The following is a 9,808-nucleotide window of genomic DNA, read 5'->3' as shown; positions in this document are numbered from 1 at the left end:
TAGATATTCTATACACTAAATGTACAGGATTTCTGTAAATATTCTATACACTAAAGATACAGGATTTGTGTAGATATTCTATACACTAAAGATACAGGATTTGTGTAGATATTCTATACAATAAAGATACAGGATTTGTGTAGATATTCTATACAATAAAGATACAGGATTTGTGTAGATATTCTATACAATAAAGATACAGGATTTGTGTTGATATTCTATACACTAAAGATACAGGATTTGTGTAGATATTCTATACACGAAAGATACAGGATTTGTGTAGATATTCTATACACTAAAGATACAGGATTTGTGTAGATATTCTATACAATAAAGATACAGGATTTTTGTAGATATTCTATACACTAAAGATACAGGATTTGTGTAGATATTCTATACACTAAAGATACAGGATTTGTGTAGATATTCTATACAATAAAGATACAGGATTTGTGTAGATATTCTATACAATAAAGATACAGGATTTGTGTAGATATTCTATACAATAAAGATACAGGATTTGTGTTGATATTCTATACACTAAAGATACAGGATTTGTGTAGATATTCTATACACGAAAGATACAGGATTTGTGTAGATATTCTATACACTAAAGATACAGGATTTGTGTAGATATTCTATACAATAAAGATACAGGATTTTTGTAGATATTCTATACACTAAAGATACAGGATTTGTGTAGATATTCTATACACTAAAGATACAGGATTTGTGTAGATATTCTATACACTAAAGATACAGGATTTGTGTAGATATTCTGTACACTAAAGATACAGGATTTGTGTAGATATTCTATACACTAAAGATACATGATTTGTGTGGATATTCTATACACTAAAGATACAGGATTTGTGTAAATATTCTATTCACTGGAGATGCAGGATTTGTGTAGATATTCTACACACTAAAGATACAGGATTTGTGTAGATATTCTATACATTAAAGATACAGGATTTGTGTAGATATTCTTTACACTAAAGATACAGGATTTGTGTAGATATTCTATGCACGAAAGATACAGGATTTGTGTGGATATTCTATACACTAAAGATACATGATTTGTGTGGATATTCTATACACTAAAGATACAGGATTTGTGTAAATATTCTATTCACTGGAGATGCAGGATTTGTGTAGATATTCTATACACTAAAGATACAGGATTTGTGTAGATATTCTATACATTAAAGATACAGGATTTGTGTAGATATTCTATTCATTAAAGATACAGGATTTGTGTAGATATTCTACACACTAAAGATGCAGGATTTGTGTAGATATTCTATTCATTAAAGATACAGGATTTGTGTAGATATTTTATACACTAAAGATACATGACTTGTGTTGATATTCTATACACTAAAGATGCAGGATTTGTGTATATATTCTATTCACTGAACATGCAGGATTTGTGTAAATATTCTATTCACTAAAGATAGAGGATTTGTGTAGATATTCTATACACTAAAGATGTAGGATTTGTGTAGCTATTCTATTCACTGGAGATGCAGGATTTATGTAAATATTCTATACACTAAAGATACAGGATTTGTGTAGTTATTCTATTCATTAAATCGAGTAAAGTGAAATAATTCGTTGGAATGACGTTTTCACGCGAGAATTTGATAAATAGATCATTGAACTATGTTTAATTTTGGTACGTTTATTCAAAACTCGCTATTCTATCACAGCCTTCTATATTTGATATCAAAATATTAGATGCTTTATAATAACTTCAAAACGTTAGTATGTTTTAGTTATTATGTTTATTATTATTCTTATGGAAAAGAGAAATATATTATTTAAGATAAAAACTTGCTTGAACTATTTTGTACAAGTATCAAAAAGCGTGAGTTGTGTGATTGAACAATAAAAACCTGAAGTTTCAATATTTATCCTGAAACCTTTCAAACACAACTTCGTGAAATTAAATGTCAGCATGATTATAATTACATTTAATTAAAAGATAATCACGTTATCACTGTGTAACAATCTCGACAGGAATATTAAGTAGCATCAACAACACACACCAAAATAATTTGTCTAATATTCCAATATTAATTACACTTTTTATTTTTTTTGCGTTTTTATTTCCATCACCTAAGAAAATCTCATCATTTTTGTGGTAGATGTAAAAATATTGTATTTCAAAATCAATCGAAAGAGTATATGTGTTTGTTTTTCTTACAGCAAAGCCACGTGTTGTGTCTACCGACAGGGATCGAGCCCCTGATTTAAGCATTGTAACTTCAAAGACTTACGAACGATCCAGTGAGGAACTCAATCGAAGGAATCTTTAGAGCTTCTCATAGAGTAACAGAAACAAGAAAAATTCCAAGAGACAAATGGATGGCCAGGTGGTTTAAAGTGTTCGACTCGTAATCTGATGGTCGCGGTTTCGAATACCCGTCGTACCAAACATGTCCGCCCTTTAAGCCGTGAGGGCACTATAATGTGACGGTCAATCACACTATTCGTTGATAAAAGAGTAGCCCAAGAGTTGGCTGTGGGTGTTGATGAATAGTTGCCTTCCCTCGAGTCTTACACTGCTTACAAATAAGTGACGGCTAGCGCAGATAGCCCTTGAGTAGCTTTGTTCGAAATTAAAAAGAAACAAAAAAGATACAAATGGACAATTTTTATTGGTTATTGAGACATTAGTGAGGTAATAATGCAAGTGTACATAACACAAAATCTGTCTACTATATAACGTTATCATGAAAGTATTTATTTCAATGAAATTACAACCATAATGTGCTACCAACTAAGTCTCCTCTCCCACATAATCAGAAATACTCTAACTCAGTGTTAGTGCCATCTATTGTGTATTAGTTCAGACTCCACCAGCAATATGAACAACTTCAATAATTTCAAATTAATTTTTTTCCGGTATCCATGGTAACCAAAATGGCCAGTATCCGATATTCAGCGATAGTTCATATGTCGATATCAATAAAATAGTTGTCGTATCTATTTATAAATATCTCCAAATATAAATAGGAAACAAATATATCTGTGAATTTTTTTTTATGCAACCTCAACATTCAGAAAGAAATGTACAGAAAATTTTCACTGTTGCAATCCTGGATTCCATTACTATGAACTGTTGGTTACTTATTCAAATAAGTATAAATATGTTTACTGAAGGAGCAATGACCTTCACATGGATATCAAAAAAAGGTAATGCGAAACAGATATGTTAGATATGGTTAGACATATTTCTATAGGTGATATCTACCAAAGTACTGCAAAAAGAAACTACGACTTCCTTGTTGACGAAATCACATCTGAGATACGCAGTAACATTTTACCCCTAGCTTGCTTAAAAGCATATGTGGTCCGGCATGGCCAAGCGTGTTAAGGCGTGCGACTCGTAATTTGAGGGTCGCGAGTTCGCATCCCCGTCGCGCCAAACATGCTCACCCTTTCAGCCGTGAGGACGTTAAAATGTATCGGTCAATCCCACTATTCGTTGGTAAAAGAATAGCCCAAGAGTTGGCGGTAGGTGGTGATGACTAGCTGCCTTCCCTCTAGTCTTACACTACTAAATTAGGGACGGCTAGCACAGATAGCCCTCGAGTAGCTTTGTGCGACATTCAAAAACAAACAAACAAAGAGCATATAAAAGTGAATAAATAACTTAAAAATAGCTAATGTATGAATAACTTTAAAGTTATAAGGCATCTATACTAAATAGGTACAAGTAATGTAAAAATAGCAGCTGTTACAGTTTTACTTTGTATAACTATATTAAAATCTGTGTGGAAAACATGGTTTTATTTTTTTTTCCTTAAATATCGTACGTGATCGTGTCTCACTGTTATGAAGAAACGTTTTACAGAAATAAATACTCGTTTCAAACTTTAACACAGTTTTTCAAATAAAACTCATATTCACGTAAGGAAAAATATAGAAATTACTCGTGAAAGATTAAACAAATGAAAATAAGGTAAAAGAGAGCTTCTAGCCATCTCAAACGTTGTTTTATTACTGTTAGTGTTATAATATACTGTATTTGGCCAACTAGTTGAAACTAAATTTTCGTAACAGCTGATCGTTACTTGATTGTTACGAAATATGAGCTTTCCGGAAGAGGGCGGATTACACCGCCATGTTATCAAACAGAAAGATGAACGTATCGTGCGAAGGTATTGGATATGTTTGACCGGTTAATGTTTTTCGTTAGAATCTCCAGGCTATCTAGTGAAACTAAAAGCATTTATATTAAAATTTCGGAAGAGTTTAAAGGTAGTTTAATATTAGAAAATAGTGGGGCGAAAACTTTATAATTTGAGAGTTAATTCTAAAAACGTAATTGGTGAAAGTACGGCTACCGGCATGCAACAAGTTCGGCTCGGTTTGAGTAGGGTCTGGGTTACATGTTTGTCATTCAGCAGTTAGTTGTACACGAAGTTGAGTAGGATGCACTACGTTGTTCGGTGACAGAAAATGTTTCCCACAAAAGGAATGACTTATGCGCAGGTTAGTTGACTTATTTCATGATTATTGAAAACACATTTTAATGCTAAGTTAGAAAATACTTTATATTACTTATAATTTTATATATTTAGAGTAAGCTGTGTCCTTTAACTGTTAGTGTTAGAGCAAAGTTAAAAATTAACCTGGTAATCAGTATAATAGCTAATTAAATATTCGTTTCTGCCAATAAAGATCACAATGCATTGTTTCTCAGTTTAGTACCTCTGCTTTTTAACGAGGTTTTTATACTAATTCCAATAATATCCCACAAAGTTTGTCCACCTTGAGAGACTAATTAGTTCTACATACGTATATTAAAGCAACAATCTTTATAATAATTGACAAAAATGAAAAGTAATGACATTTCATATATTACTATTAAACAATCTAACCAGTACTGTTAATTAAAGTAACAATAAATATATCTCACCTGGGGAACACTTGCAGTATGACCCCGAGAATGAGCTTTGGTATTAGATCAAAACCTCATCTACTGATCAAAGTGTTTCAATTTTAAATCAGTGTAAGCAAACATGATAAAGTACACAGCCTCAAAGACATCATTTCAAAGGTGAAAATATATTTACAAGTTAAAGTTTAGAGACAGGTTGACTTTACTAGTCTCAATGGGTCAATTGGCCTTTTATAACTGTGTTTTTGTCGATGGATCAGATGACTTTTTTTAACTATAACTTGTTTTATTATGTAGTTTATTCATTTTGAACTACTCAGCTTGAATAAGAATAACAAGTGTTTGTTTTAATTTATTTTGTTTATAAGATCTACAAGTAATTTATTCTCAACTTTTTACTAGAGTTTTAGACAAATGCGACTTTTACATTAATATCAGGTTTTGACTCTGTGTATTCATTAGTAGTTGTTTATGGAAAACAGTGTTTGTGGTTTGTTGTATACTTGCGTAAATCTTTTGAAAATAGTGATTTTATTCTTTGTTTTTGGATCAATAACAGCAGGTTTTCTCTCTCTTTTGACAACAGGTGTGGGGGTGTAAAAACTTCCCAGCAGAGATGTACTTAGTAGTGATACATTGTAAACAGTGTTGAACACATGAACATATTGTAGCTGGCTTCAGAGGAGTTTAAGGACTTTTACTGTTTAATATGGCACTTAAACAGTACACTTTGGAATCAGTGGAATCCTCTCGTATTTTGACCATTGAATGGGATATGATGGACAAAAGTAGGTTCTTCACTCTTAATCTTGTTAATTCCTTTTTTCTTCGAGCTTCTCTGTATCCATTCACTGTTATTAAAACCCGTCTCCAGATCCAAAAACGATACAATGTTTATAGAGGAACATATGATGCTTTTAAAAAAATACTCAACTATGAAGGTATCCATGGACTTTATAAAGGATTCTGGATCAATACAATCCAACTGGTATCAGGACTGGGCTACATTACAACGTACGAAAAGGTGCGTCACATTCTAACAGAATACGCTAACATTAAAGATAAACGAGTGAAGGGACTTATTGGTGGAGGTTGTGGCTCCTTAGTTGGACAGACAATCATCACTCCTTTTGATGTCATATCCCAACACATGATGATGATGGGTCAGAGAAATAGCAGTCTTATCAAACTTACAGAATCTTCAAACACACTCAACATTGACTTAAACCATAAACATCGAGGTACTGTGGCATTATCTGTTGTCAAGGAACTATACAAACGAGATGGACTGAAAGGTTTTTATCGCGGATACTTTGCTTCTCTATATACGTATGTTCCTGGTAGTGCTCTCTGGTGGATGTTTTATCCCTTATACTCAGGTTAGAGACTTTTTGTTGGAATATTTTAAAGGTTGTGCTTGATGAGTAATTAATGTTTTTATTTTTATTAATCAAATTTTTTCACACTGTTTGCAATTAGAACTTAAGATATTAACTTGATTTTTGTATTGTTCAAATGACTGAGAAGTAGGATCCTATATACACGCTATCTAATTTAGTTACGTGAAAGTAAGTGCTATGTGTGATTTCTTTCATCCAGAATGGCTGGCATCTCTCTTACCTCTGTCTGCATCTCATTTGCTGATTTATTGCATGGCAGGACCAATGAGTGGTATCAGTGTGTGTATAATTACCAACCCTATGGATGTTGTAAGAGCTAGAATACAGGTAAACAAAGTTGAAATTCACCAAACTTTTTAACTTGTAGTAATTGTTTCAAAGATGACTTACTAACTGTGATAAACTGACATAATGTAGAGCTTCATGTTTGTGACACATTGGGTTTAGGTACTTAATGTGTTTCAGAGGTGAATATTATAATATCTGTAGAGTATACAGTGAGGAAGAAATCATTCCATTGTTCCGTGATTTAGAAACCTTATCTGATACAGGGTGGTAAGAGTCATGAGGAGGAACGGACCCCCTTCCCCCCAGTCTAATTTCATATTGATAGAATGCTTGAAAACAATACGTCTTTCTTTTCAGTATCGGTACCTTTATGTATTTTATGGCACTTTTAATGTTTGTTATTTAAAAACAAACAAACGAAGCTCCCTTACTTCTCCTTTGTTTTACAAAAGGGTTTTTATTATCTTGTCTCATAGATGGGTACTACAGCTAATCATTTATAAATTCATAGTCCATACATTCTCCATTACCTAAGGTGTAACACCTTTAAATAAAAGCAACCATATTGGTAAAGAAATATTTCCTTCTGTTGGATCCATATTGATCTTTAAAGTTGTTCCCACTCTGAAAAGTAAGAATAAGTGGTTTCTCATGATGACGAGACGTCCACTTGAAATAAAAATGTATCTCAAAATGGCTGGTATGGGTAATAAAACTTCTGTTAATCTGAAGATAATGTAAGACATTAAAAGTTTCATTTCTTGCTACCACCAGTTCTCTTTAAGAAATCATAATAAAGTAATTCTTCAATCTACTTAGATGAAATATGACACCACCACAGTGGATCAGCTGGTCTTGAAATCTCAGTGAGTGTTAACTCTGTGTTAACTTCTGCACTAAACTTTTGAATTTGTTTTAATCAGAAATTATAAATATGATTAAAGTGTGTAAAGAGAAAGAAAGCAGACAATATTTGTTGTATCAAATGCTTTTTGTTTCTTGTTATTAGAATAGTTCACTCAGTTTGCTAGTTTTATATTCATTAACATATCTGTTGGTTCATGAGTAGGTTGTATTAATATAGCTGTTTGTTCATCAGTAGGTTGTGTTAATATAGCTGTTGGTTCATCAGTAGGTTGTATTAATATAGTTGTTGGTTCATCAGTAGATTGTATTAATATAGTTGTTGGTTCATCAGTAGGTTGTGTTAATATAGCTGTTGGTTCATGAGTAGGTTCTGTTAATATAGCTGTTGGTTCATCAGTAGGTTGTGTTAATATAGCTGTTGGTTCATGAGTAGGTTGTATTAATATAGATGTGTGTCCATGAGTACGTTGTATTAAGAAAGCTGTTTGTTCATGAGTAAGTTGTAATAATATAGCTGTTGGTTCATCAGTAGGTTGTGTTAATATAGTTGTTGGTTCATCAGTAGGTTGTGTTAATATAGTTGTTGGTTCATCAGTAGGTTGTATTAATATAGTTGTTGGTTCATCAGTAGGTTGTGTTAATAGAGCTGTTGGTTCATGAGTAGGTTATATTAAGAAAGCTGTTGATTCATGAGTAGGTTGTGTTAATAGAGCTGTTGGTTCATGAGTAGGTTGTGTTAATATAGCTGTTGGTTCATGAGTATGTTGTATTAATATAGCTGTTGGTTGATGAGTAGGTTGTATTGATATAGATGTTGGTTCATGAGTAAGTTTTATCAATATAGCTGTTGGTTCATGAGTAGGTTGTGTTAATATAGTTGTTGGTTCATGAGTAGGTTGTGTTAATATAGCTGTTGGTTCATGAGTAGGTTGTGTTAATAGACCTGTTGGTTCATGAGTAGGTTGTGTTAATAGAGCTGTTTGTTCATGAGTAGGTTGTGTTAATATAGCTGTTGGTTCATGAGTAGGTTATATTAAGAAAGCTGTCGGTTCATGAGTAGGTTGTGTTAATAGACCTGTTGGTTCATGAGTAGGTTGTGTTAATATAGCTGTTGGTTCATGAGTAGGTTATATTAAGAAAGCTGTCGGTTCATGAGTAGGTTGTGTTAAGAAAGCTGTTGGTTCATGAGTAGGTTGTGTTAATAGAGCTGTTTGTTCGTGAGTAGGTTGTGTTAATATAGCTGTTGGTTCATGAGTAGGTTGTGTTAATATAGCTGTTGGTTCATGAGCAGGTTGTGTTAATATAGCTGTTGGTTCATGAGTACGTTGTATTAAGAAAGCTGTTGGTTCATGAGTAGGTTGTATTAATATAGCTGTTGGTTTATAAGTGGAATATATTATTTGTGGTTATGTATCTATTAAAATTTGTTGTTTCTTAGGTTCAGAGAGCAAATTCTTTTCTAGGAACTTCCAGTTTACTGTGGAAAGAGGAAGGCCTCGTAATACTTACCAAGAGACTCTCAGCTCGCTTGTTACAGAGCAGTATGTTCTCCTTCCTCGTAGTGTTAGGCTATGAAACACTAAAACGATGGAGCGTATATGATCAGTATAAAGATCAGATACGATGGTGACGTTAACTGTAATAGGTCTCTAAATGTATTTCATTTCTTGTATATAATAAGTCTGTGTATATATATATTTATATATTGTGTGTACACTGTAAAATATTTTCTTTTTAGATGTAATATGTGAATATGATATATTTTATGTAAACAAATATTTGTCTTTTTAAAACTTTGTTTAATAACCAAGTTGAGATGTCTTGTATTATCTGTCATCCCTCCAGTACTTTCCTATAGTTCATTTATTTTGTAAATAAAGTTGAGATGTCTTGTATTATCTGTCATCCCTCCAGTACTTCCCTATAGGTGTGAACCTGTGCCAGAAAGTGTTAAAATTCAAAGGAGTTTGGATTTCAAACAACGTTCAGCATCAGATTGTTGTGAAAGCCACTTGACAACCTTGATTATAAATTTGAAACTGTATATCTGAACACTTGGTTAAAAGTGGCTAAACTAACAATCTTTCATACTTTAATCTGTAAAATATCACAGTTTAGTAAAAAGTGCAAAATAATAATATTAACAGTATTTTCTACATGTTAACTGTTACGCTTTGCTCACTCTCTCTAAAATGAGAGGCAGTTGTGAGTTTCTTCAGCTGGTAACCAGATGATGAATCATGTTTGGAAGTCTTTACTTTTTGTACCTCTGAGGTGTGTTTCCTTTCTATTTTTCGTAATGTATTATGAATAAGAATGATTTACATCTATTAAGATTTAG

The 9,808-nt window shown here is 32.6% G+C and overlaps 1 protein-coding gene across 6 annotated transcripts; it reads left to right on the top strand.

The window, feature by feature from the left end:
* Nucleotides 1-4,128: 4,128 nt before the first annotated feature.
* LOC143238026 (solute carrier family 25 member 44-like) lies at nt 4,129-9,359 on the top strand. 6 transcript variants are annotated; one of them, XM_076477927.1, is made up of 5 exons: nt 4,129-4,503; nt 5,499-6,291; nt 6,512-6,639; nt 7,420-7,466; nt 8,931-9,359. In XM_076477927.1, exons 2-5 carry the CDS (start codon nt 5,622-5,624, stop codon nt 9,040-9,042), a joined length of 957 nt encoding a protein of 318 aa, XP_076334042.1. In that variant the 5' UTR covers nt 4,129-4,503; nt 5,499-5,621; the 3' UTR covers nt 9,043-9,359. The 6 variants fall into 6 exon arrangements, with proteins under 6 accessions (XP_076334042.1, XP_076334047.1, XP_076334032.1 ...); XM_076477932.1 differs by having other exon boundaries at nt 8,906-9,071; XM_076477917.1 differs by lacking the exon at nt 7,420-7,466 and having other exon boundaries at nt 8,906-9,359.
* Nucleotides 9,360-9,808: the final 449 nt, after the last annotated feature.

This window comes from Tachypleus tridentatus, chromosome 2 (genome assembly GCF_004210375.1).
Source record: "Tachypleus tridentatus isolate NWPU-2018 chromosome 2, ASM421037v1, whole genome shotgun sequence".
NCBI classification, from domain to species: Eukaryota; Metazoa; Arthropoda; class Merostomata; order Xiphosura; family Limulidae; genus Tachypleus; species Tachypleus tridentatus.
This window is presented reverse-complemented; position numbering and strand designations above follow the sequence as displayed.

Coding starts and splice junctions, on each gene's coding strand:
- LOC143238026 (XM_076477917.1), top strand. CDS start 5,622: ATGGCACTTAAACAGTACACTTTGGAATCAGTGGAATCCTCTCGTATT. Junction 6,292..6,511: donor GTTTTATCCCTTATACTCAG/GTTAGAGACTTT, acceptor TCTTTCATCCAG/AATGGCTGGCATCTCTCTTA. Junction 6,640..8,905: donor TTGTAAGAGCTAGAATACAG/GTAAACAAAGTT, acceptor GTTGTTTCTTAG/GTTCAGAGAGCAAATTCTTT.